Below are 27673 nucleotides of genomic sequence, written 5' to 3'. Positions count from 1 at the left end.
CCTCCACTCTAAAGATTTTGTGCCACCTGATATTACTGTAGTTTATTTTGGTGAAGTTTGAGGCAGATCATGGTGGGGTTGTGATATTTTATAGTGATAATGACTGTAGTGCAGCAGAAAATGTTTTTTAAAAAGGCATAGTTGTTCTGACAGCAAAAAAAAAAAAAAAAGCATGAAACAAACCTGAGGGCTGTGGCAATAGTTCAATATTTCGGATTGAGCTGATCAACAAACGGACAGGGAACTACGTCATCACGTTGAAAGGTCACGCCTGCGCCGGCCGAATTTACCGCCCCACTGTTTACAATGCGACCGTACGTAGGAGGATAATTCAAATAGTATTGTTTGCGATTGTATATATAGAAATAGTATTCAGTAAATATGAATAGTATATGAATAACATTCTGATGAATATGAATAGTAGTTCAAATAGTATTGCCGGCGCAGGCGTGACCTTTCAGGCGTGACCTTTCAACGTGATGACGTAACTTAGTTCCCTGTCCGTTTGTTGATCAGCTCAATCCGAACTATTGAAGGTAAAAAGTCTATAAATTATATATTTCTTTTTTTTAAATGACCTATCGTTTCGCTAGATAACAACCTCTTCTTCAGCTGTGATCGCGTACAGCCCTTTTAAACACTTAAAAGACTTTTGAAACTGCATTGATTTGGACTTAACGATGGTGACCAATGAAGTCCGTTGTAAATTTTCATTTTGGGGTGAACTAATCCTTTAACAAGTGCATTTATAATGTACAGTACCAGTGATGTTTAGTTCTTAAATTTGATGTTTTAAAAAATAGGAAAGTGGTCACAAGTATAAGCCCTGGAGTAGAGCAGGAGTAAAATTGAAACGTCTAACCTTTCTTTCTTTCTTTCTTTCAAAGATAAGATTATCACTCTTAAAGCAGAGATCACCTTGCTCAAAGATGAATGTGATTTTTTGAAAAAGGAAATTGAAAAGATGAAGTCTGCTGTCCCATCTGCAATGACACAAAGATATGCTGTTCCTATAGTGCCACAGCCCTCATGTTTGTGTTTCATGCTTTTTAGTTTTTTTTTTGCTGTCAGAACAACTATGCCTTTTTTAAAAACATTTTCTGCTGCACTACAGTCATTATCACTATAAAATATCACTACCCCCCCATGATCTGCCTCAAACTTCACCAAAATGTGTTTTCTTCAAAATTACAGTTAATATCAGGTGGCACAAAATGTTTTAGAGTGGAGGATTGTTCGACAACTTAAAACTGAAGGTGTAGCTTGCTAAGAGCATGTATATATATTCATATTTTTGCAGTGCAGCAAGACCAATGGGACTCCATCAACTCCTCAACTTCAGAGTCCCTCAGTGGAAGTTAAGAAAAAAAAGAGCAAGAAAAGAAAGAAGAAGAAAAGCAAGAGAAGCAAATAAAAAGGGGTGGGGGGGGGGGTATAATGTGTTACTTTGTTGTTTGAGTATACTCTAGAAAAGATAATGTTTTATTAAGATGAAAAAGTGTTTTGACATTTTTTTGTAAAATAAAAGTCAGAAATTAAATTGGATCCTTTATTGTATATTTACTGCACTTACCCTGTAACTACACAGAACAAGGGGGTAACAAGCGCCACTTTAATTTACAGCCCGCAGGAGTTACACTTACCCTGTAACTACACAGAACAAGGGGGTAACAAGCACCACTTTAATTTACAGCCCGCAGGAGTTGCACTTACCCTGTAACTACACAGAACAAGGGGGTAACAAGCACCACTTTAATTTACAGCCCGCAGGAGTTACACTTACCCTGTAACCAGCGGCGGTTTCTTCATTAGGGCGATCGGGCGACGCACCACTAAAGTGTGAAAGGGACTTTTTCAATCACTATCTCATTCAACCACAGAGTTACCTAGCAGTCACTCACTGTTGTTCTGCCTCTGGATATAGTCCAATCAGCGCCGAGTCACGTTCTGTGGAGTACCGCCTCTTTTTGGGCGATTTCACTCTGGCTGAGAATCGCCCAGAGTCTTCCCATAGACTTACATTCAAAGATTTTTTTTTTCGAACTGCAGGCACTGCAATGCATTCTCTATGGGTTCCGGGAGGGCTCGCACTAACGTGCTTTCGTCATCATACGTATCCTTAACTTGTGCAGCGATTGGTGGAAACAAATGTACCTCTAATAGTATTTAGCCATAAGCTGAAGTGACATCCAATAATTTCCTCAGTGCATAACTTACATTTCACGGACATATTCTCCATCTGTAAATGTTAGAAAGTCCAGTTTGCTGTCATGAGTGGGCGAGCTTTCTGCAAGCTATACTTCCGTGAACGAGCGCCCCCGCGTGCATGCGCGCCGAACAGACGGAGCGCAATGAATAGGAGCGCAATTATTCTGACTAAAATATACATTAGCACTAAATTATAAATATATTTAGCTAAAACATTTGTTGTTGAATATTTGTTGTTGTTGGTGAACATAAATGTGCTAGAGAATTTCAAACCTACATGTGTATTTTTATGATATTAGCTTTTTTTTCTTCTTTTTTTTTGGTTTAGTAAATTTAACTACTTCTTTAAAAAGCATTATTTTGTTTTTAGATTGTAATGTTGCAATGTTAGAATGTAATGTGATTTGACCCCTTTATGGATAGACTGCAGATAGACAGCAACACTATGTTTGTTTTTATAACCTTCAATGTGAACATTGTTTGTAGGACAATATGGATCAGGATATTATTATTTTTTTTTTTAAATTAAATACAGGTTTTTTTTTTATTCAAATAGAAAAATAATAATTAAATACTCAGATTATACCATACATCGCCATTTAGCCCAAAAATTCAGATTTATTTGGCAATTGGCTACCCTACCGGCTGAAGTTTTAGCTAAACTTTAGGCTAATGATAGCTACATTATTATCACTGTTAAATTGTTATTTAACAATAAGCCTACATTCAGTCCTGAATTAAAAATTCAGTTTGTTGTGCCCCCCCAAAAAATTTTAGCACCAGCCGCCACTGCCTGTAACTACACAGTTGAAACGGGTAACAAACACTACTTACTATGTAACAATACGAAACAACACTATTTGCACAGTAATTACAGAGAAAGGTAGGCTACTCTTATATATAAAAAAAAAAAAAACTTTTAATTACACAGTATATTTGCCCTGACATTTAAGTGTCATTGCAATACAATGTGATAAGGTAAGGACTAAGTACTACATGGTACGTTCTAATTTAAAGTCATAGGCGAATTATTATTATTTTTTTGGCATAACATTAAGTAGTTTAGTAAGAAAAGCCAATAAATAGCATTGCCAATGTTTTTCGAAATCAGCTGTTTATAAAATTGTTTCAGATTAAATTTTTATCATACTGTGCTTACATACAGCCATATACAGTATATATATATATATTTAATTTACAACCCACAGATGTCAAAATTACCCTGTAACTACATTGCACAAGAACATGTTTTCCCAGAAATGTGATAAAAACTTTTATATACAACAGACGTACAATTTTTGCCTGGAATATATTAACAGAATAGGTACCTGTTAGTTTTAAAATAATTACATTATAATTATAAATAATTTGCTTGTATATCTGGTTGTACCCCTTTATTGCCCAAAACTTAACATATTGTTCCCTTATACCTACACGGAGGTACACTATAATTACAGAAACGTACACCGTAATTTCGGTTTACTTCCGAAGTTCTTTGCAGGTTGTATATCTGGTTGTACCCCTTTATTACCCAAAACTTAACATATTGTTCCCTTATACCTACACGGAAGCACACTATAATTACAGAAACGTACACCGTAGTTTCGGTTTACTTACGCAGTTGTCTATTGTAACAACAAACTTAATTTGAGGCCTTCAGTATTTTGTTTTGTCCTCTGGTTTCTTTTGTTTATCCTCCACTGTCTTAACTCTTCATATCGGTTTGGGTCTTTTCTCACTACCCCTCTTCTGTCATCTTATTGTAGGTTAATCTGGTATCATCAGGGGTTGCAAAAATGACATGTTTATATTTAGTTTACATTAGATTTAATATTTGCAATGTATACTGATCAGCCACAGCATTAAAACCACCTGCCTAATATCATGTAGTTTCCCCTCATGCTGCCAAAACAGCTCTGATATGTCAAGGCAAGGACTCCACAAGACCTCTGTATGTGTCCTGTGGTATCAGGTTGTGAGGTGGGGCCTCCATGGATCAGATTTGTTCATCAAGCACATCCCATAGATGCTCAATCGGATTGAGCTATGGGGAATTTTGAAGCCAAGGCAACACCTAGAACTCTTTGTCATGTCCCTCAAACCCTTTCTGAACAATTTTTTGCATTGTGGCAGGGTGCATTGTCCTGCTGAAACAGGCCACTGCCATCATTGCCACCATTGCCACAAATTTAGGTAGGTGATACATGTCAAAGTAACATCCACATGAATGCCAGGACCCAAAGTTTCCCAGCAGAACATTGCCCTGTGCATCACACTCCCTCCACCGGCCTGCCTTCTTCCAACAGTGCATCCTGCTGCTGTCTCTTGGTCGGGTGGTCCAGTCCTGACACTCACATGCCCATTGTAGGCCCTTTCGGTGGTGGACAGGGGTCATCATGGGCACTTTGTCCGGTCTGCTGCAAACCAGCAAACTACTATGCACTGTGTGTTCTGAAACATTTCTATCATGGGCAGCATTAAGGTTTTCAGCAATTATTTGAGCTACAGTAGCTCTTTTGTGTGATCGGACCAGTCAGGCAAGCCTTTGCTCCCCATGTGCATGTGTGAGTCTTGGGCGTCCATGACCCTGTTCACCGGTTGTCCTTCCTTGCACCTCTTTTGGCAGGTACTAACCACTACAGACCGTAAAAACCCCCACAAGACCTGCTGTTTTGGAGGTGCACTGATGCAGTTGTCTTGCCATCACCATTTGGCTGATATAATAAATTATATTCACCACAGTGGTAAAACCCCCCTGGGCTCGGCTATCGAGCCGGCGTGATTTGCTCGCTTTTTTTCTTATCAGTTCAAACGAGACTCAAAATACTCTGTTGACTTTGATATTACAAACCAGTTTCATACATCAATCGATCCTGTTAAGTGTGTTTTATTTTTGTGTATACTCACATTAAAAACAAAGTGATGTGCTTTTTGCCAAATAATGAAAAATAAACATGATGTGAGTTCTGCTTTCTCTCTGTCAGTGAAGTCAATTCTGAAACGCGTCCGAAAATGAACAATAACTCAGCGAATACTCAGTCAAACAGGCATACAGACACACAGGCATGAAGCTTGAATTCTCTTCTTTTAAATGAAGTAGTTTATATAAAATATCAAATATTCTCTGTTTATGTAATCTGTATGAAAAGAGAGAGATGTCAGTCATTCTCATCTCAGCTCATTAAGTTTTAATGTGACCCCGCCCACGGAGAGCGTGCACTATTCAAACGCAAATGACTGAGGCAATCCATGCAAACTGTGAACGCTCCCATATCAGCTAGAGAAAACACATCAAGCTTAATCAGATCATTGTACTTGTTTACACCGTCTCGCAGCGCTGTGAGGAATAATACTATCGTAATGGAAAATGTACCTAGAAGTGCTGGTATTTCGAGGAGCAACGGATGCAGCTGAGCTGACGAATACTGTAGTAAGTTTTTTTTTTCATTCTCAAGTAAATCGCGTTTCTGTGTGTGTGTAAATGAATGAACGGCAGAGATGCGCGCTCTACCACAACTCGCAAAAAGACCGTTCAAATTTGAATCGCGTTTCTGTGTGGGAATGAATTATCCGCTTTTAGCAAACTATATTGCTATACTGAGATGAGTAAAAATCGACAGAAATATGTTGAAATAAAATGCATTTGTATAAGCAACGTATTAAACTGCGAATCAACATTTCCCTATAATAAAAACGAAAGACCTATGTTACAGACATGAAAGACAACATTTCTTTGACTAGTTTTGGATAGATAAAAGTCACAACAACAAGCGTGGCTTATGTCACCACAGAGTTCCTACTGGCGGTGCGAATGCAATCAGGAGGGGATCCATTAGTTCTCTGGGAACCACTCTGGTGGCTAGTTCCTAGAACTAAGTTCTTAGAACTACCCGGTGCGAAAGCCCCTATAATGAAAAGGACAGGACTCTAAACTCACACCTCCAAAAGAAGTTCCACAAACAAAGAACTACTGTAGGTGGGCAAGGAGATAAGCCTACAAAGACAATTGCCAGGTTCCATTTGTGTAAGAGAAGAATGATGACATTAGCATGTATTTTATCACAAACTGATCCCATCACCATTTGCCCATTGTTCACCTCAGTCCTGAGACCAAGGTGTGAAGGACCACTGACTCTCAGACTCACCAAACCGGTTTTTCCATGTGACTTGAAGCCACAAAGTATGGATTTTCTATGCAAAATGGACACACAATGGACAAAATGGAGCAAATCGTTTTCATATCTATTTAAAGAACTGTATATACTTAATGAGTGTTGTTTGTGCAAAATATACAAACTTACCTATTAAGGTATACATGAATGCATGGGTAAAAGTTCAATATTACCCAATGATGTTTGGTCTTTATTTTTTCATCACAATGTGTAGGTTAATCTGGAATTGGTTTTGAAAGTGAATTATGCATAGGAAAAACCTTAAAGACATTGTTCTAAACATGAAATTTAAGCTATGCAAATGAACCTCATGCCAAAGAGGGGTCATACGTTGGCCACCTCTGACAGCATCAGCCAATTAAACGCTGAAAGCCGCCAATTTGCAAATGCCTCCTTCTCAGGAGAGTTTAAAAAGGTTCTCTCTAAGACAAAGAGTTGTTCCAGTTCTGGTTCAAGGTTCCAGTTACAAGATGTGCTAAGCTGCAACTCTATGGAGTTGTGAAGTTGCTCTCTCAAGACTCTGAAGCTCTAAAGAGAGAAACAAAGAAGTTCTGCAAGAAGTGAATTTGGGAAGTTTGAAAACAGCAACAAAGACAACGACCACAAGCTTAACACCCCCATTTTCAAGATATTCTGCCCCAACTTCAGAATCTTCTCTTCAGAGATCCTCCAGATCTGCGTGTCCAGATTGCCCGGATCTTCTGTACGGACTTCAGAATCTTCTCTTCTGTGATCCTTCATCTGCGTGTTCCAGATTATAAGGATCATCTGAACAGACGTTAGAACCTTCAACTTCAAGGCTCCTTCATCTGTGTGTTCCAGAATACGGACCTTTGCTACATACATGCGAGCGTGCAGCAGTTTGCGCCAGTGCGCCCAGGAAAAGTTACCCTATGTTTTTTTTTTTTTTTTTTTTGGATTTCAGCTTTAATACATTTTAATTACACAAGGCTACAGTATAAACGTCAGAAGAGTATGTGTATTTATCTCTGTTGTGCTCAGGTCGTCAGACAGTCAGAATGACAGTTTTTGTGTGGACATTAGAACAAATAACAGGCCCAAATAATAGGCCTATATACCCAAGTCATTAGTAAGTAAGTAAGTAAGTAAAGTTTATTTATAGAGCGCTTGTCACAGATAAAATCACAAAGTGCTTTACAAGGTGCAACCACATTATTATACAATCAATAAAAATTAAAACATTTAAAAAGCCCAAAATAAAATAAAACCCAGTCAACTAAAAGCTTGTTTAAATAACAGTGTCTTCAGTTGCCTTTTAAAAGAATCGACAGAGTCAGCCACACGAATGAACAAAGGCAGGGCATTCCACAGTCTGGGGGCTACAACCTGAAAAGACAGGTCTCCCCAGGTTTTATAACGAGTCTTTGGGACCATTAAAAGACTCTGGCCTGAGAATCGAAGGGTACGGCCTGGAGAGTGTGTGCATAACAAGTCAGCGATGTATTGTGGTGCCTGACCATTTAAAGCTCTAAAAGTTAAAACTAATATTTTAAAATCAATGCGAAATTTGATAGGTAGCCAGTGTAGGGAGGTCAAAATGGAAGGGATGTGTGTCCTTCTACCAAATCCTGTTAAAAGCCTTGCCACAGCATTTTGAACCATTTGAAGACGATTTATAGCGGATTTGTTAAAAAAAGTAAAAAGAGAGTTACAGTAATCTAAACTTGACGAAATAAAAGCATGGATAACCATCTCAAGATCAGAGTCCGTTAATAGACTCTGAGTCTTTACAAAGAGTCCATTGTATTATTCTTTTCTTTTTGTATTAGTATTTAAAGATATTTAATTTACCACTAATTTAATCATTTATATCTTTTTGCATTTTATTTATAATGAATTTTTTAGCACTTGGATATGGCAAGGTGGCGTACAGTATAAGCACTGCCAGGTTCTGCAACCGAGAGGACCCAGAAGCGAGAGAGTGGAGAGATCGTAGGCTTCTGGTAGGGATGTAGACTCGTAAGAGCGAGTGAAAGTAGGAGGGAGCTGAGCCTGTGATAGATCTGTAAGCAAGCGTCAATGCCTTGAACTTGATGCGAGCAGTGAGTGGTAGCCAGTGCAGAGAGATGAACAGAGAAGTGACGTGGGCCCTTTTGGGCTCGTTGAAGACAAGACGAGCTGCAGTGTTCTGAATTATTTGTAGAGGTTTAGTTGCACATGATGGAAGTCCAACCAGAACAGCATTGCAGTAATCAAGTCTAGATATGACCACACAGCAAAATCCCCAGTGTTAAATTAACACTCCTCAGTGTACATATGTGTCCACACTACAGGGTGTTAAAATTAACACTGAAGCAGTGTTGAAGTTAATGAGATAATTAAAGGGATACTTCACCTCTGGGAAGATGAATGTGTATTTAAAATAGGTCATTTAAGTAGAAGAAATGTGGAGAAATTTTTGAATTTGGAGCTTTCTAGACTGAGAAAAGCCAGAAAATGTATTTTTGGCTTATGTGGATGAAAGACAACAACTCCCAGAATGCACTTGCTTCGCTGCCTTAGGAGGCCACGCCTACCGGTTAGAGAGCACAGTTGAAAACAACAAGGCTAGCCTAAGTAAGTGATGAGTTTGCCAGGGATTTAGAGACCCAAAATGTCCGGGATTCGGCTTTTGCGTTCTACAGTCGCCATTCATTCATCATGTTTACTGTGGCGAGCAGGACGAGGCTGACGGCCGCGGGAGAACGGCGCGAGGCCGGTGGCGTCATTACTGAGACGCGCCGGGTCTCGCATCTCTCACGGAGGAGCGGAAATTTTCTTAGCAAGGGTAAAGAGCACATCAACCGATCACTTGTTTAGCGTTCATGTAAACACTACAGTCCGATTCACCGATCGGAATTAATTCAGTTAGATTCAGTGGCGTTTTCTTGCGGAGGCCAAGGGAAGCCAGGCTTCCTCACTTTTTCAGAATATTATCGTCATTTATTAAACACTTTTGTTTTCATCTGCTCATCGTCTCTCTTCATTCATTACTGAGCGTTTTATGATGTGTAAAACAGCGCCCCTATAAAAGTGACATGGTGAATGAGCGTTGAAAACATGGTACTGCACCCTGTGTCTGTGAGGAGGCCAGCCTGAGTTGGCATCCCTTGATAGAAAAAAAAAAGAATTATTAACCAATCAGGTGACGCTATTGTCACGACACTGCTCCCCTGTGATTGGTCAGGACAGTGTCAAGGGAAGCCATGAACTTGTTGGCATCAGGCCAATCACATCACGTTATCATCGTCAATGAATGAATGAATGAAATAGCGGAAGATTTGTGGATTTGTGTTGACATCTTGTTTAGCTAGTTAGCTAAAATTATGAATTGTAATTATTCAAGAAATGAAAAAGGTTATCTTCTTGTTGCTTACCGTCCGTTTCCTATCTATCTGCGAATGTTTTAATGAAAAGACCATAAGATGTTTAAGAGAAATGACTGTGTGTGTGTGTGTGTGTGTGTGTGTGTGTGTGTGTGTGAGAGAGAGAGAGCGAGAGAGAGAGAGCGCGTCTGGTCTGAACTGCCCATTTAGCGATGTGTTATTTTTTTAATGTGATTATAGTTCTTCTTACTGTTTATTGCGTGCTTTGATTACGCAGCATGTGAGTGCACTTTGTTGTTTATTGTTGTGATTGTTTGTGAATAACCGCTATTGTATATCCTTACATGAGCGTCACACCGATTTAAGGGTGTAAATGAAAAAGGTTATCTTCTTGTTGCTTACCGTTGGCGTTTCCTATCTGCGAATGTTTTAATAAAAAACACCATGAAAGATGTTTAAGAGGACTGACTGTGTGTGTGTGTGTGTGTGTGTGTGTGTGTGTGTGAGAGAGAGAGAGAGAGAGAGAGAGAGAGAGAGAGAGAGAGAGAGAGAGAGAGAGAGAGAGAGAGAGAGAGAGAGAGAGAGAGAGAGAGAGAGAGAGAGAGAGAGAGAGAGCATCCATGCTCAAAGTGTTGGATTGTAACAAGCGTAAGTCCCGGTAAGATGATGCTCGGCGCTCTAATAGTTCATCCAAATAGCAACATATAAATGGTAACGCATGATTTTCTGCCCCCACCCCTTAAAACACACAGCTTAGAGGTTGTGTCTTAATTGGCTTCCTCAGAAATTTTCCCCACGCCACGCCACTGGTTAGATTGAAACGAGAGGTGTGCATGTTAACAATGAATGGCGACCGCAGAACGCAAAAGCCGAATCCCGGACATTTTTAACAGTCTCGCCCGCCGGACAAGTCCGGGAAAAGGAAGATGGTAACCCCTACTTACTCAGCTTTCTCCTATTATTCAGCTTTCTCCACAGAACAAGAGCATGCTAGCTTAGCTTCCAAAGAAAGACGGCTGATACTGTGTACATTCTGTGAGTGAGATCCCACCCTGTATGGGCGGGTTGTAAACATCCGGAACAACGCCATCTACTGGCTGTAGTCTTTAGCCTCTGGACAGAAAATCCTCCGATGACGCAAAATGACGATTTTTGCGTCATCGGAGGATTTTTCCAGACAAAAAATACATAAATCTCTCGTCACAGGGGGATATGAGGGTGGAAAGCATGGTAATTTGAAAATACTACAGGTTTTCTACTAATACAAAGCTTAATGCTAAATCCTGAAGTAACCCTTTAAGTGATTACTTAAGTGATGATTGAGCATTATTGAAGACACCTGATGTTAATAAGCAGAATCACTGAAGGAAAGAGAAACAAGAAGAACAGAAAAAAGAGAAACACAAGAACTAGTGACTTCTAGCCTTATTATTTTACCAGTTTGACTTTTATTTCTGTCATACATACACACGTTTTTATTTAGATTTAACAGAAGTTTAGATGGTAATGTTTTATGCAATGTTTTGTTTCAGGTCACCATTATGGTGACCACTGACCAGTGTTTGCTTTAGTTGGGCTCTTGACCCTTTAATTTTTCATATTCTTTTTTCTCTGTTTGCTCCAACTCTGTGTTTATAAAGCACATTTGTTGTGGCAAGAGAAACTATGACCTGGGCTGTGTTTCCCGAAAGCATCGTACAGACCATTTGTTGTAGTTGAACTACAATCAAGTTAGGCTTAAGATGCTTTTAGGAAACACACCTTGATTATGTTCCGTAGAGGTGGGCGGATCGATCCTGAAGTATCGATAGTATCGATACTGACGTGGTATCGAAAAGGATCGATCCTCACATAAAAATATCGATCCAAATGTGTGTTTTTTACCAGTAATTTTTTATTAATTTAGCACGCAATTCAGTGCGTAAAAGAAGCTTCTAAGTGGAAAAATAAGCGAATGTTAGCGGATAATTGTGTAGGATAGAACTTTTTCTCCTAGTCATCTGGATACAAGACGAAACCAATCAATCACAGAGAGCGTTGGATGCTGGTGCTTCGCTGAGCTCACAGGCCCAGTGCGTTTGGTAAACAAAGCCTTGCTTAGATGACAGAAACAATCGGGAGTTATTTTGCAATAAACAAAGCAAAAGTGTATATAACGGTTCAAAATGTTGAGGCCAGTAAGATTTTTTTTATGAAATTAATATTTTTATTCAACAAGGATCGATGCATTAAATTGATCAAAAGTGACAGTCAAGGGTTTTACACTGTTAAAAAAAAATCTACTTCATATAAATGCTGTTCTTTCAACTTTGTTCATCAAATAATTCTGCATCATGGTTTCCACAAAAAATATTAAACTGTTTTCAACATTGATAATAATAAGAAAGGTTTCCTGAGCTGTAGGCTAAATCAGCATATTAAAATGAATTATCATCATGACTGGAGTAATGATGCCGAAAATTCAGCTTTGATCACTTGAATAAATTACAGTTTACTATGACATAGAAAACAGATAGCCTATGTTAAATTGTAATATTACAGTTTTTACTGTATTTTTGATCAAATAAATGCAGAAGAGAATAAAAAATCTTACAGACCCCAAACTTTTGAACAGTAGGCTAGTGTACAATAGTACTTTTACTATAATTAGGGTAGTTTTGTAAAAGTCACTGACTAATAATTACAGGCGAGTTAAGAGCACAAATCACAGAATATTTAATAGTCATGAAAACGTATTCAGATTTAGAATATTAATGATGCATTCACCTCATAAATCATGACACACTGCTCTAGCACAGGAAAGTGCATACAAGTTCAAGTGCATGCTTTTAAAATGAAAAAGTATCGGTATCGGTATCGATATCGGCAATACTGGCCCTGTATTTACTTGGTATCGGATCGATACCGAAATTTGGAGTATCGCCCACCCCTAATGTTTCGATGATGAAATTACTAGTGACCTGATTCACTGATCTCACCCAGCATTATAAGCGAATTATACAAATGCTTTCATTTTTCACTACAGTAGTTAATTTCAGCATTGCTTTAGTAATCTGAATACTTTAAATCACACACAGACATCAAGAATCTACATATGAATCTCAACAATGGTGACAATCAAACAAAATGCTTCATGTTGCAGTGCACCAATCAAAACGCATCAATGGCTGACATCATGCATTGCAGCATGAATAAATTATGCAGCTGAATTGTCCTGTAATTTTCATTGGTTTTTCCTGTTTGCATTTATTTTGCTATTGTTTTGTTATGACTTTAGTAGTTTGTTTTGTGATGTTCAGAGATGATCCGTTTGTCACCATTGTTGAGATTCATATGCTGATTCTTGATGTCTGTGTGTCTAAAATCAATAACTTCTGTGCAGAAAGTATTTTCAAAATTGTTCATATTGCTGTTGGATCTCAAACTGTAAAACCTCAGGACTACAATCACCAATACTAAAATAAGACATCAAGCATATAGTAAAAGATTTAGACTCTGAATGACAAGGGTCAAGAGCCCAACTAAAGCAAACATTGATTCTCCATAATGGTGTCTTGAAACAAAAAATTCCATAAAACATTACCATCTAAACTTCTGTTGACTCTCAAGTAGATGTATGACAGAAATAAAGTCAGTTTGTGTGTATTAGAGTAGTTCAATAAAGTCTTGGTTGATTTTACATACAAGTGTCTTGTGCTGTGTGCTTACAAGTTAGGCCTGTTCACACCGGGACGAATTTTGCGTGTGATATTCGCCGACGTTTAACGCCTCGTGACTAAACAAAGGGCGCCAATGTGAGTGTGCACATCGACGCGAAAAACGCCACGCGTAAAAGCGTCATTTTTTAAAAAACGCCTCAGGTTCGTTTTTTTGGTTTGACGCGCCGCGTCAAAAACTATCCGACCAATGGGATTGCCGCTTTTGCTCACGTGTCTGGAGCTTCTGAAGTTACAGTAAAACACAACTTGAGGGCACTCAAACACAAAACGGTCTTGCCAAGCACACATACGTAACGGCGAAGAAGATATATGCCGAGTAACGTCTAAACACTGCCGGGAAGAAATAAGACGAGGAAGATGCAAGGCAAGATAAATGTAGAGCTGCTGGTCTCGTTGGTGTCGGAACATAAATAACTATATGACAAACGCGACAGCGACTACAAAAATCTTGATAAAAGAGAACTGTTATGGAGTGGTATTAAGCGCCATCTAATGTCAGGGAATGAATTTGCATGATCACTCGGCTCATCGTCAGCGAAAATCACTTGGGTGTGAACACAAAAAACGCGTTGAAAAACGCTGGCGAATAACGCGCGCCGATATTCGTCCCGGTGTGTACGGGCCTTTAAACTGTAACGTTAAATCCTGTTACCTTGCTCATAATCAGTGATCATAATTTTATGATATTATTACCATAGGCCATGGGATAATATTCTTTCCAGAATTGATAAAATACCCTAATCTTAATAGTTGATAAAGTGTTAAATATTCATTCTGAATCATTTGCATATTAATTAGGTTCTTATTCACTGTAATTCAATCACCCTTTGAGTTAAATTGATCCTAGTTCCCTTACAAAAAGTGTAATAAAATGTATTAAGTGATGTTAGTACCCCCCATTATCACCAGTATATCCTAATTTAATTGAGATTTTAATATTTTTCTCGTGCCATGAAGCAATCAAGTCGGATTCAGTTTCTGCTGTACAATGACCACCGATCACTAACACAACCCACAAGTTCAAGTATGTGCAAATATTTTTCAATTAAACATTTACACGTTTACACTCATTGCCCAAGTGCAAAGCAGCGCATCTTGAAACTGTAACTGATAGATTGTCACATTTTGGAGAAAAGGCTAACTTTGGAATGATTAACTGTGTTTTAATACTAATCTAAACACATAGATGATTTGTGTGCGCGTCTGTTTGAGTTATTGTAAAGACTGTAATATATAAAAGATACATAATAGAGTTCATTATAATGTTTTAAAGTCAAACTAAGTGTTAGAAATATATATTGTGCTAGTTTGAAGTTTGATAAAGGTCACAGTCTCTCTCTGTGTGTCACAGTTCAAACCTGCTTTGCTGTGCATTGCTGGGAAAGTAGACAATACAACAATATTTAGTGCATATATAAACCACACGACTTGTTTTAATCATGTAAATGCAATATTATTGGAGCAAAGATTTTGTGTTTACAATAAGGCCATGATGTTCCCTTTTTGTTTTAACAAGCTGAAGACGGTTAATAATTCACCACAAAGTGTCACACACATGCTGATGTAATCACACCACCCCCTATTCTCATGGATTTTTACAGTTTGTTTAGGATTACACAAGGTCCCTCCCTTACATATTGGCTATAAATCTGCGAGTGCATCAGTTCAGAAGCTGAGAGAGAAAATGGCTGTAATCGAGTCACTTCTGCAGTTTCTCAGCACAGGTACATTACTGGGTGCTTTGCTGTTGCTTCTGGTTTTGTATTTGCTTTCCTCTGGATCCAGATCTCAGAAAGAGGGGAAAGAGCCACCGGGACCCAAACCTCTGCCGCTGCTGGGGAACCTGCTGACCCTTGACCTCGAGAGACCCTTTGACACCTTTTTTGAAGTGAGAACTTGATACGTTTAAAATGAATAGTGGTCAAACATTATAAGATTTGTTTGTAAATGTCTTTCTCTGTGTCCTCCAGCTGTCCAAAACCTACGGAAACATATTCCAAGTTTTTTTGGGTCCCAGAAAAACGGTGGTCTTAGTTGGGTACAAAACTGTCAAAGAAGCTCTCGTGAACTATGCAGAAGAGTTCGGCGACAGAAAAATTGGACCTGGTTTCAGGATAATGAACAAAGAACATGGTAGGATTTTTTTTTTTTTTTTACTCAAAACTTAAAGATTCAATTCAATTCAATTCAATTCAATTCACATTTATTTGTATAGCGCTTTTCACAATACACATTGTTTCAAAGCAGCTTTACAGAAAAAGCATGAGTCCACATTACAATTTAGAGTGATCCGTTATCAGTGGTAACTGGCTAAGTTATGTGTTTCAGAAATGTACATGTACAAAATCACAGTTAGCTAAAATGTATTAATTTAAATAATGTAATAATATAAGCAGAAACAATGAGCTAATTGAAGTAATGAATACTTGTTTGTTAACAAATGATTATGACATTTAGAAAAATTTAGCTTTGATGAAAAGATTATTATTTGACTTGAAAAATATAGTTAATGATTTAGAAAGAAGTTTGGTCACGCTTTAAAGGCAAACTATTTATTCCTTCCCTTCTTTTGAAAACAAATAATTGTAATTTCTTGTTGCATCGCTGCATCAATAGGAAGAGAATTACAATAATATAAATGAAGTTGCAGGGAACTAATCACCATAATGGTGAGTTCAAACAAAACCATTTCAGGAAAATCAACATCACTATATGAAGGCAGCTTATGGTGATGTTCTCTCAAAAAAATGAAAGCTAGAACTGTTGCATTTTACTTGTGTAGTCAGTGGTGAAAATGATTAGTCCCAAAGGTCTAGTAATAATTTTCTGTAATCATTAATCATTTTCTGCTTGTGTTGTTGCTGAGACTAACGGTCAGTTGGTTTTGTCTGTGTTGATCAGGAATCCTCTTTTCCAATGGAGAGAACTGGAGAGAGATGCGACGCTTCGCTCTCAGCAACCTGCGGGACTTCGGGATGGGCAAGAGAGGAAGTGAAGAGAAAATCATAGAGGAAATTCAGTATCTGAAAGGAGAGTTTGATAAGTTTGAAGGTACAAGCTGAAACACATTTATGTACATCTGCAATCATGCTCGTAGTTTAAAGGATCAGTGGAGAGAAATTTGTTTGCTCTTCACAGGGAAACCCTTTGACACAACACAGCCTGTGAACTACGCTGTGTCAAACATCATCTCCTCTATTGTGTACGGCAGCAGATTTGAATACACAGACCCTCAATTCACAGAAATGGTCAACAGGGCAAATGAAAATATTCGAGTTAGTGGATCGCCTTCTATGATGGTATGGAAGTATGTTTTACTGTATGTTTTTGGTGACTTCATTTTTTTTAAACTCATTAATACATGCATTTTTTTCTCTGTGTGTACTTGTAGCTTTATAATATATTTCCGTGGTTGGGTCCATTCCTCAACAGCAAAAGGATTATTGTAAGAAATATGTTGAAAAATAGAGCAGAAATTACGAGGTTGATCACTGGACTGCTGGAGACTCTGAATCCACACGACAGCAGAGGGTTTGTCGACTCCTTTCTCATCCGCAAAAAGAGTGATGAGGTACTGTAATCATCTGGTTCCATAGAAATACAGGAGAAAGTAAAAAGAAATCATCAGCATATTTAAACCCAATTATTTATTTAATTATTAGGTATAGTTATTAAATGTAAATTAAATGTGCACAAAAGATGCTAAAACTAAATATAATTGGCAACACTTTACAATATTTTTAAGATGTTAATTCTAATGCATTTATTCATCATAGTTGATGTTAATTTCAACATTTATTAATTATTCAAATTAAAAGTTAATATGTAAGGGATAATTTAGGAAGCCTGAAGGGGGTTATTTTGAGAGAACCACCGGCTGGATTTACATTATTCCACTTATTACACATGAAATATTGATCTGTGCTGAAATATTTTATTGGGTTTTTAAACACAAAGCTTCCACGGAGAGAGCCGTTACAGCGCGACAAGTTCAAACGAAACGGACATTCAAACGAAACGGACATTTAAGAGATACGGTGAACAGTCATTCATATCACTTTTTACACAGCATTTCACCTCATGAATAATTATGGGGATAAGATGTATTGATTTCAGATTAAACTGTTTTAAAATTGTACCTGTTTGTACCTTATAATCCAACTGTGTACTAAACAATAGTCACAAAATGGCAGCAGCTGCGCTTGTATGAAACAAGGTAACAGAGCCCTTCTACGGAGAGCCTGCCCACTCCCTATTAAAGGCCTCATTATACTTCTGCGTCGGACCTACGCCGGAGCCTATACGCCGTAGGCAACGTGTTGGTTTTAATTTATACTTCTGTGTCGTTGTCCGCGTTGACGCGCACCTAGGGAGCATGTGAAACCCCGAGGGAGGGGTTCTGGCAGACCAATCACCGCGCTTGTGTCCGCGTAGAATTGACGCGTTGTTACATTTTTGGAGAGGTGCACGTCAGGGTACGCCGTAGGGTACGCGCGCTACACACAGCCTACGACGTAGCTACGGCGGCAGTTCGACGCAGAAGTATAAAACAGGCTTGAGCCCTATTGTACCGAATTTTGGTTGTAGTACCACCAGAGTTCCACTAGGGGCGCTCGCCATGAGTGCAAAATGAATGGGAGTCAATGGGGCTAGACGGCTAAATTTGTCTCTTTCACCCGATTGCCGTTGGAAAATCTCAGATCTGATTGTAGATTTTGCAAGTTCAACATGGGTTTTAGGTCGAAAGTTGAATGAACGAGTATTTATGTCGTTTTGATTTCTTACAGGTTGAGTTGTTGTTGCCCATAACACGCTAGCATTCTGCTAATGACGTCAGCATTCTGACGTCATTGACATTTTGAAAGACTTTTTAAAGCAAATAAGTGACTCTAAAAAATCTAACACCCAGCAATGTGTCATTTCTTTGCATCTCCTTTCGAATAGAACATTCAAATTACTAGACAAAAAATTATATCATGAGAAAAGTGGATTTTGAGGGGTATACCGCCATTGACCTCCATTCATTCTGCACTCGTCCTGTGAGCGCCCTCATATGGAATCAGAGTGGAACTGCAGCCAGTTCAGAAGCCGGAAGTATAGTGAGAGTGAAACTTCTCGCCATATTAGACATTCTCTGGTGGTAATCTTTCAACCAGAAACTGAAGCTTCCCCGGGGGCCGCCATTGATTAGCAGACTATCACCTGCTGTTAGCATCCCATTGACTCCCATTCATTTTGGAGTCACTTTGACACAGCGAATAACTTTACATCTGAGGCGTTTAAAGACATTATTTATTTCTAAAGAAACATGAAAATGTATAAAAGGCTCCATTACCTTGTATCTTACGTTATGGCCCCGTAGAAGCAGTTTTTGTAAAAATAGGCTAACGATTGCGTCATAACCATGCGACTCTCTGTCGCACAGTAGAGAAATTACCATATGGACAGGAGGAGAAGCTCGTGGGCAATAGGGGGGACGTGGAGGCAAAATGACAAAGTAATTAATCAGAATACTTAGCAAAAGTTGCTCCTGCTCCTAGCTCATGGACACCTCCTACTCACACTCTCCGTCTCTGCAAATTTCGGAAGGGAATAATTCAGATTTCGCTTGTCACAGCTACTAGAAGACAGATGGGTTGCTCACGTCACATCTATGTCATCAAGCTCAGTTTGAGTCTGCGCAGTACATCAGCCATCAGGAAGTGAGTGCTTCTAATTGACTTCACTTTTCTCCGTTGAATCCAATGGGGTCGCTGTGTCCATTTCTTTTACTATCTATGGTATGAAACACGAGCGAGGGAGTCCACGATACTGGATGGCATAATTAAATAACTGTACACAAAATATTGATTTGACTGAGTTTTAATATAGCACTGTTGATCAGTGACTCGGATGAGCCTGCATCTGCTTTGAGCAGTTGTTATCTGGGAATAACTAGATAGCGCTATTGACCAATCAGAATCAAGTATTCAACAGAGCCATGTAATAATATTTAATAAGACACAGGTTAACATGAACTAACAATAAACAGTTGTATTTTTTCCTAAGGCTGGCCACACACTTGAAGATTTTAAGCCCAATTTTGGGCCCGATTTGCACCCCCAATGATCTGGGGTGTGTGACCTGATTCAAGGCTTCTCGCAAACGACTTTTGGTCCAAAATAATCCTCAAGTGCGTGGTGTCATTACGATTATTTTGTTGCTCCTGATCACGTTGGAGCCTGCACAATCTCAAATTATAATATCAAACATGTTCTCATGACTCTTGATCGGGCTGCCTCTGATGTGATACCCGCGATAGCCAATGAGAGCGAGCAAACTTAACCAACCGGATGTTGCGTGCTTCTATAGCTAAAACTTGGCAGCCACAAACAAGCCACAAAAGTGGAGTATTGAGAAAAGAAGATCACCCATATTCTTTTTTTCTCCTTTGTATTTCTTCCCATAAAACAAAACTTTAAAACAGCTGACGACGTTGATCGCCCTCCATTTGTTTTTCTTGTCAAGTTTGATCTCGCGAGTCTCCATGAGATATCGTCTCACTGTGAAAATGTTTATACAGTGGACAGGTGTGCGGTCTCGCGACCCAGGGCGAATCTTCTAGTGTGTGCATTCGGAAAATTAAAATGCTAAAAATCGGTTGAAACTGCCCTTATGTCTGTGGTCTCCCACAGTTTTAAAAGCGATTAAGATTTCAAAGTCGTGTAGTGTGTCCCAGGCCTTACGTTAAAAAAAGAATAATTACTTTAACAAAGGTATTGCTAATACTTACTACTAATGGGACCTTATTGTAAAGTGTTACTATCACATTTAGTCTGAGTTTCAGTAACGTGTTCCTTTGTTAGCTTTTGTTACCATGGTCATTCATTGTTTGATTAATGCATTGCACCTGTTTCTCGTTTCATGCATTGCTTTGTTTCTTTTCTCCAAAGTTTGTATTGTTTGAAGTTTTTATGTAATTTTGGATTTTGGTTCTTAAAATACAACAACATGAATTTGGATGTTTAAGTTTTCTATTAGAAGTTTAATTGAGCATTTTGAATGTATTTTTGCTTGTCAGCAATCCTGCAAGAAGGACACACACTTTCACCAGGAGAATCTTCTTGTGACGGTGGCAAATCTGTTTGGTGCTGGTACTGACACGACAGGAACGACTCTGCGCTGGGGTTTGATGCTCATGGCCAAATACCCTCATATACAGGGTAAAAAACACAGTAATGCCAAGAGTTTTTCCTCAATGCTGAGTTTAATGTTGTCTACTGGATAGGGTGACCAGACGTCCCGTTTTTCCTGGAACAGTCCCGTATTTCAACTCTAATTTTAGTGTTCCATTTTTTCCCTTATTTCATCGTTAATATATATATATATATTTTTTTTTTGCTGAGTGATAGCGTGAGTACTCCTCTCATACAGAATAGCCTAATAAAACTAGTAAATCACCTCATAGTATATTTTAGAGAAAAAAAAATTCCATCCAATAAGAGAAGGCAGAAGGACAATTCCATCCAATCACAATTCCCTCAATCAACTTGCAGTTAGTGAAGGCGGAATCCGACGTCACAGTTAAGTGTATACGAGACGAGAGCACGGATAAGCTTGACTCAGGTGCAAAGATGTCAAAGAAGCGTGCGTGTACATTTAACGAGGATCTTCAAAAAGAGTTTAAATTTCTCAAAAGAGAATCACTATCAGAGGCAAGTAAATTAAGATGCGACATTTGCGGGGCTCGCTTTTCCATTGCTCACGGAGGCCGAGTCGACATTACGCAGCATATGCACACAAAAAAGCACATGGACGCTGCTAAAAGCAAGTGTGCTACTCCAAGTGTCAGCAAATTTTTTGTGAAGCAAAATTGCGAATCTGATGAAAGTGCATGCAAGTGAAGGACTTTTTGCATATTCTGTTATTCATGGCCATAGTTTTCGGTCAGCTGACTGCACTGCAAAATTGATTAAGAATTGTGTATGATCCGAAATTTCTTCTGCTCGCACTAAATCTGAGGCTATAATATGCAACGTTCTTGGTCCTTTGTCAGAGGAAGAAGTTGAGCATGATTTGGACAAGTGCTCCTTGTTCCATTGTTCCCTGTGCTTGTGCGATACTTCAAGCCACTAGAGGGTCAAGATAACTGAATTTTCATCTCTGCCAGGTGAGACGTCAGATTTGCAAACTGCCTACATTTCCCATGTCATTGAAAAACATGGCCTTGCTCAGAAAATAGTTGCACTTTGTGCTGATAACACTAACATGAACTTTGGCGGTGTTAAAAGAGCTGTTAAAGGCAATATCTGGAGAAAGCTGCAAATGCAGCTAGGAAGGGATATTCTGGGCATTGGCTGTAATGCACACATCATCCACAATACCCTGCAAACAGCAGTGGATTGCTTACCGATTGATTTGGAGTGTTTTGGTGTGAAGGACAGGTATACAAATACTTTCATATGTATACAGTGCGCGTAAAGGAGCTCAAGGAGTTTTGTGACTTTGTACAGTTGGACTATCAGAAATAACTGCAGCATGGTAGTAGCACACGTTTCCTCTCTCTTGGTCCAGCTCTTGAACGAATTCTGCACCTTTTTGATGGTCTACGTGCATACTTTCTTTCTCAAGAAAAGTGACCAAAGTTTCTAAGAAACACATTCAGCAACCCTTGCACAAAACTTTGGCTCGGATTTGCACTTAAGCAAACTGCAGCTTTCCATCGTGCACTGGAGACAGTAGAGCAAGACAATATATCTGCCACAGAAGTGGCTTTGCACATTTATGATCTGAGAAATGTCTTGCAGGCCAGGCTGGAGGAATCATTTATTCCCTCCGACATCAAAACACAGTTAGACACCTTTGTTGAAGCTGGTGACATAAAAGCTGATGATTTTTATTGTGCAGTGAGAAGCTTTTACTCAGCATCAGTGGATTACCTTGATAATTGGAGCTGCTCACTGGGGAATACAAAAGAACTAGAGTGGGTCCTACTGAGAAGTGTTCCAGAATGGAGAGACATTCAGAGCAGCCTCAGCAACTTCTACTCAAGAATACCTGCTCTCACATCGGTTGATGAAACCATGCTCTTTGATGAGTGGGCCTGTGCTAAAAACATTGTCACTTGTCACATCACTGAGTGGAACAAAAACAAGGTGGCTGTGTCTGATAGATGGACAGACGTGTTTAGTGAGATGGGGAGCAAGTCACTCAACTTTGGAGTCTTATCTTTGGCTGTTGATTTTGTTTTATGCCTGCCTAGTACATCTGCACCTGTTGAGTGTGTGTTCTCGTTAATGATTGCATCATAGATGGATGAAAAATCTCAACTGAGTGAATGAAGGCAATGCTTTTCGTACGAATTAATTTCGGACTGGACTGCTCCGCATTTTATGACAAACTCTTGAAAGACAAGCGCACGCTGGCAAAAATTGGTTCCAGTGAAAAATACAAAATGGCAACAGTGAATGATGCTCATGCACCATCTTGTTCCCACTGATCTGCAATATTATGTAAGTCTACATTTTTTTTTTTCCATAGCTAACAATATTATTAAGTGTAAATACTTGTATGCGTGCAGTAGGTGTTGTGGGTCGGTTCTGTGTCTGTCCCGTATTCCACTCTGAGAAATCTGGTCACCCTACTACTGGAACAAACGTGGGTTGCATTTGTGTGTAGATCAAGTTCATGAGGAGATTGACCGAGTGATCGGTGGACGTCAGCCAGCGGTGGAAGATAGAAAGAAATTACCGTATACAGACGCTGTGATTCATGAAACCCAGAGACTGGCTAATATTGTTCCCTTGAGTCTGCCGCATATAACCAGCTGTGATGTTCACTTCAATGAATACTTCATCAAGAAGGTCAGTGAGAAGAATAAATATTTAGCCCTAGAAAAATACTATGTGCATCTTGAACATTGTTTTTTCCCCCCTCCATTTCTAGGGTACCACTGTAGTTCCTCTGTTGACGTCTGTTTTGAAGGATCCGAGCGAATGGGAGAAACCGAACACTTTTTACCCAGAACACTTCCTAGATGAGAAGGGCCAGTTTGTCAAGAGAGATGCTTTCATGCCCTTTTCTGCAGGTACACACTCAACTCTAAACAGCAGTGTTTTGAAGAAATAACCATTTCATTTGGAATTTAAAACAGTTTCTCTCTCTCTCTCTCTCTCTCTCTCTCTCTCTCTCTCTCTCTCTCTCTCTCTCTCTCTCTCTCTCTCTCTCTCTCTCTCTCTCTCTCTCTCTCTCTCTCTCTCTCTCTCTCTCTCTCTCTCTCTCTCTCTCTCTCTCTCTCTCTCTCTCTCTCTCTCTCTCTCTCTCTCTCTCTCTCTCTCTCTCTCTCTCTCTCTCTCTCTCTCTCTCTCTCTCAGGCCGAAGGGTTTGTTTGGGAGAGAGTTTGGCCAGGATGGAGCTCTTCCTGTTCTTCACTTCCCTCCTTCAGAGCTACCGCTTCACAACTCCACCTGGAGTGTCTGGAGATGATCTGGATCTCAAAGGAATAGTCGGAATCACATTGAATCCGTCCCCACACAAGCTGTGTGCGATCAGACGCTCCTGAAACTGGACAATCAAAACAGAAAGCAGACATTTTACCTCACTTTAAATAAGAACTGGCATGATTTTACTCGTTCTGAGTAAATTCAGAAAATTTAAATATTCGACTAACTCCACAAACCTGTTGTTTTTGTTAAAATGTTGTAGTAAAAAAGATAATTCAAAATCTATGCTGTTTTCACACAAAAAGTAGCTTGTTTAAACATACTTGAGAGGCACTGTGTAAGATAACTATGTAAGATAAGATATGTAAGATAAGATTACATTTTAAATAATAAAACATGCGAGTGAGATTGCATACGCAACCTGAGAGGTTTTCCTCCAAGATATAGTAGATGTGACATTTAATTACTGAGCCATGCTAACCAGCCTGCTGACAATCAACCTGTTTACTGACGGGGAAATATTTATCAAATTGTTACTGATGTGCTGGAAGAAAACGAAAGGTCTTGCAAGATAAAATGCTCTGTTAAACTTAATCAATTAATCCACATTAATGACAACATATTTGATGTACAAAATCCTTGTCAATGTTTCTTTTTTTTCTGGACCTGATTTACAAATAAAGATGCATTTCAAAACAGTACAATTACGGTAAATCTTTTAAAGTGGTATACTTGAAAATATAACTGTTTCTTTAACTGTATTCTGTGAATCTACAACCACAACATAATTGGATTCTGAGTCTCCACCTACAAGACCAGACGTAGCCACTCCCACTTTATCTATGTACATTTGAATAGTACAAACCTTAAGGTCTTATGGATATTTTCTCTGTGAACATGGCTTTCATGGAAGCATTTCTTCAGGTTTCCAACACAGGAACATTAATCTGTTGCTTGCTTCTGCTCTTTGTGTTTATATCTTGTTCTTTTGGTCTCAGAGAGATGGAAATTGGAACTGTTGCCGTTGTTGGGAAATCCGCTAATGTTTGATGTCAACAAACCAGTCTATGTGAGGTATGTATTAATGGAATCAGTTCTATTGGCCAACTGCTTTGTTTCTATTGGTTCATGAGTAGAGAGCCTCAAAGAGTTGACAAACTGGCCTAATGAGTTTTTACAGAGAACAATTCTGTTTATCACTGTGAGAATATGGTCATTTACCTATAAATAATAATTAATAATTTACTTACCCTCATGTTGCTTCAAACACATGCCTTTTTTTCATCTGTGGAATACAAAATAAATTTTAATGAACCCAAAAACAATGGATGCTATTGACTTCTATTGTATGAAAAAAAAAACCTTTTGGAAAGTTTTGAATTTTCTTTTCTCCTTTAAATGCCTGTAACGTCACTTTCAATCTTCATCAGATGGAAGAGCGGTTCAGCTCAGTTTTCACAGTCTACTTTGGTCCAAAGAAAGTGGTTGTGCTAGCCAGCTACAAAACAGACACTTGTTTATTATGCAGAAGAATTTGGAGGCCGAGAAATAACTCCACTGTTCCATGATTTCACTAACGGTCATGGTAAGAGCAGCCCAGCAGGTCTGCTTAACAAAACTAGCCCAATGGCCAATCAAACATTGCCCAAATGTAGCCAAATGACCATAACCAAAAAATCAATAGGCCTACTCAAAATAAGCCATTTCCTTACCTAAAATACATATTTTACAGTCACAGTTATGCAAGTTGAAAAGCACATCGAAGGCTCCCTACCAGTGGCCCTCCTTCACAAAACATCTAGCACAGTTTCATTATTGATAGAATTATAATTGATTATCATTAATATATTCCAATCCAAGCATGTCAAAACTTTATCCCCCAGGGGAATAAAATCATCCCGTTGCAACGGTTTAAAACTGCAGACTTGGCAACCCTGCAGCCCAGTCTCCTGACAATATATTTAAAGATTTCTTTAAACTTATTATATTATATATGAGTTACATACAGCAGTACCAAAAGATTTTAAACACTTTTTAACATTTTAGACAAGTCACACTTATAAAAGAATTTCACCACGTTAGTTAGGCTACAAAATATCAAATCATGTGGCATCTGTTAAAATTATGTTAAAGCTTTTCTCAGAACAAACTTCACTTTTCTGAGCCACTTATATACTTATATATATATATATATTAAACTAATTGGTCTCTTTTCATGGATGTATGAAAACACTTCAGAAAGTGAAAATGTCCAAGGCTTGTCTATATTTTCAAAAACGTATTTATATTTTAAATGTTTTTATATTTCTAAAACTTTATTTGTGAAAGTTTTTTTTTATGCCACTTGTTTTGCCATTTTGTTACATTGTTGCTTGTACTTTATGCTGCTAAGCTAATTTCTCCAATGCATTGCACATTGTTATGCCCTAAAAGGACACCAGTGAGTCTCAGTTCAACATTATTACATGACAAAAGTAGACTGTATTGATATCAGTTTAACCTGGTACACGCTTCTGTCCAGATTCATGTTAACTGAATGTACTCATTCATCACCTTAACCTCATACACACTGACATACTATAGATAAAATAGGGCTTGAAGGTGACTGACCACAAATCTTTTTTTTTTTTTTTTTTTTTATGCAAGGGAAAGGTTCCATAGATATTAAAGATTCTTCATTGAACCATCAATGTCAATAAAGAACCTTCATTTTTTTAAGAGTGAAGTAATGTGTTCAGGTTTTTTGGTGAACAATATCAGGAGGTGTAAGACCTGTGTTAGCATTGTTCTGGAAAAAAAGGAGGCTAAAGTTCATTTCGTAGACTTTTACGAGTATATGGGTTGAAGAGGAAGACATTCCGTATCTTGAACTGAAATTCACCATAATTCACCTTTTATGTTCTCAGACTAGCATAAGTGTGCAACAATCAAAACAGTCTCCGTGTTCCTGTTTACCCCTGACACAGTTAGCAATAAAAGCTTATCATCCTCAGACAGGTGAAGGTTCAGCCATGGGAAAGGAGGACGAATGCCAACTGTCATAACGCCAGCTGGTATTATGGTGATTAATGAATGCATAAAGTCAGTTCTTCTCAAGTTCACATAGCAGAGGAACCACATGTGAAGTTCATCACATTAACTATCAACATGATACACTATGGTTTTCATATATTGCAGTACAGATATGTTGCCTAGGTATAAAAGTGTATTGCACAATGTTAAATAATCTTTGGTCTGATCTGATCTATTGCAGGTGTGTTAAAACAGCTGTGTAATATGATGCAACCTTACTATTGATATATATCGAATAAACAGTTTCCTTTATTGTCCGGTATTGTTTATGTTAAGCATGATGATTTCCTGAGATCATTCCCTGTAATTCTAATAAGTGTTCCTAGTGAAATTTACTATTAATTCAAGAAGGCGATTGTTTTACTTAGTAAGATCTATTTAAGGATCTGTGTAATAAAATCTAACCAAAAAAGTTCTAAAATCTTTTAATTTTTATCCTCAACACAAATATCAATAATTGTATTGTCTTGTTTCAAACAATGTCATTATTTTAAAATTAACTCTGTTTCACCCAGCTCTTGCCATGAGAATAGCCTTAGCTGCTGATGTGCCATTTAATCATTAATTACCTATCCTAAAATCCTATATTTTTTTTCCAGAATTAACTGATGGACATAACATGTCCTGCCTCTATTTGTTGGCAATGCGGAATAGTTCATAATGGATCTATTGATCCAGATCATTAAATCTGTAACTTCATTCTGAATTAAGAAAGCTTTTTAGAATTTTGCTTTATGAGCAAATATTCTATTTCA

The 27673-nt window shown here is 38.4% G+C and overlaps 1 protein-coding gene across 1 annotated transcript; it reads left to right on the top strand.

Moving 5' to 3' along the window:
• Positions 1 to 15105: 15105 nt before the first annotated feature.
• Positions 15106 to 25163, top strand: LOC308693431 (cytochrome P450 2K1-like). Its single transcript, XM_081370326.1, has 9 exons — positions 15106 to 15313; positions 15396 to 15558; positions 16327 to 16476; positions 16564 to 16724; positions 16817 to 16996; positions 20486 to 20627; positions 23083 to 23267; positions 23350 to 23491; positions 23778 to 25163. The coding sequence occupies exons 1-9, from the start codon at positions 15110 to 15112 to the stop codon at positions 23963 to 23965; spliced, it is 1515 nt and encodes a 504-aa protein (XP_081226452.1). The 5' UTR covers positions 15106 to 15109; the 3' UTR covers positions 23966 to 25163.
• The last annotated feature ends 2510 nt before the right edge of the window (positions 25164 to 27673 follow it).

The sequence above is a fragment of the Scardinius erythrophthalmus genome (genome assembly GCF_964197995.2).
Source record: "Scardinius erythrophthalmus genome assembly, chromosome: 1".
In the NCBI taxonomy this organism is placed as follows: Eukaryota; Metazoa; Chordata; class Actinopteri; order Cypriniformes; family Leuciscidae; genus Scardinius; species Scardinius erythrophthalmus.
This window is presented reverse-complemented; position numbering and strand designations above follow the sequence as displayed.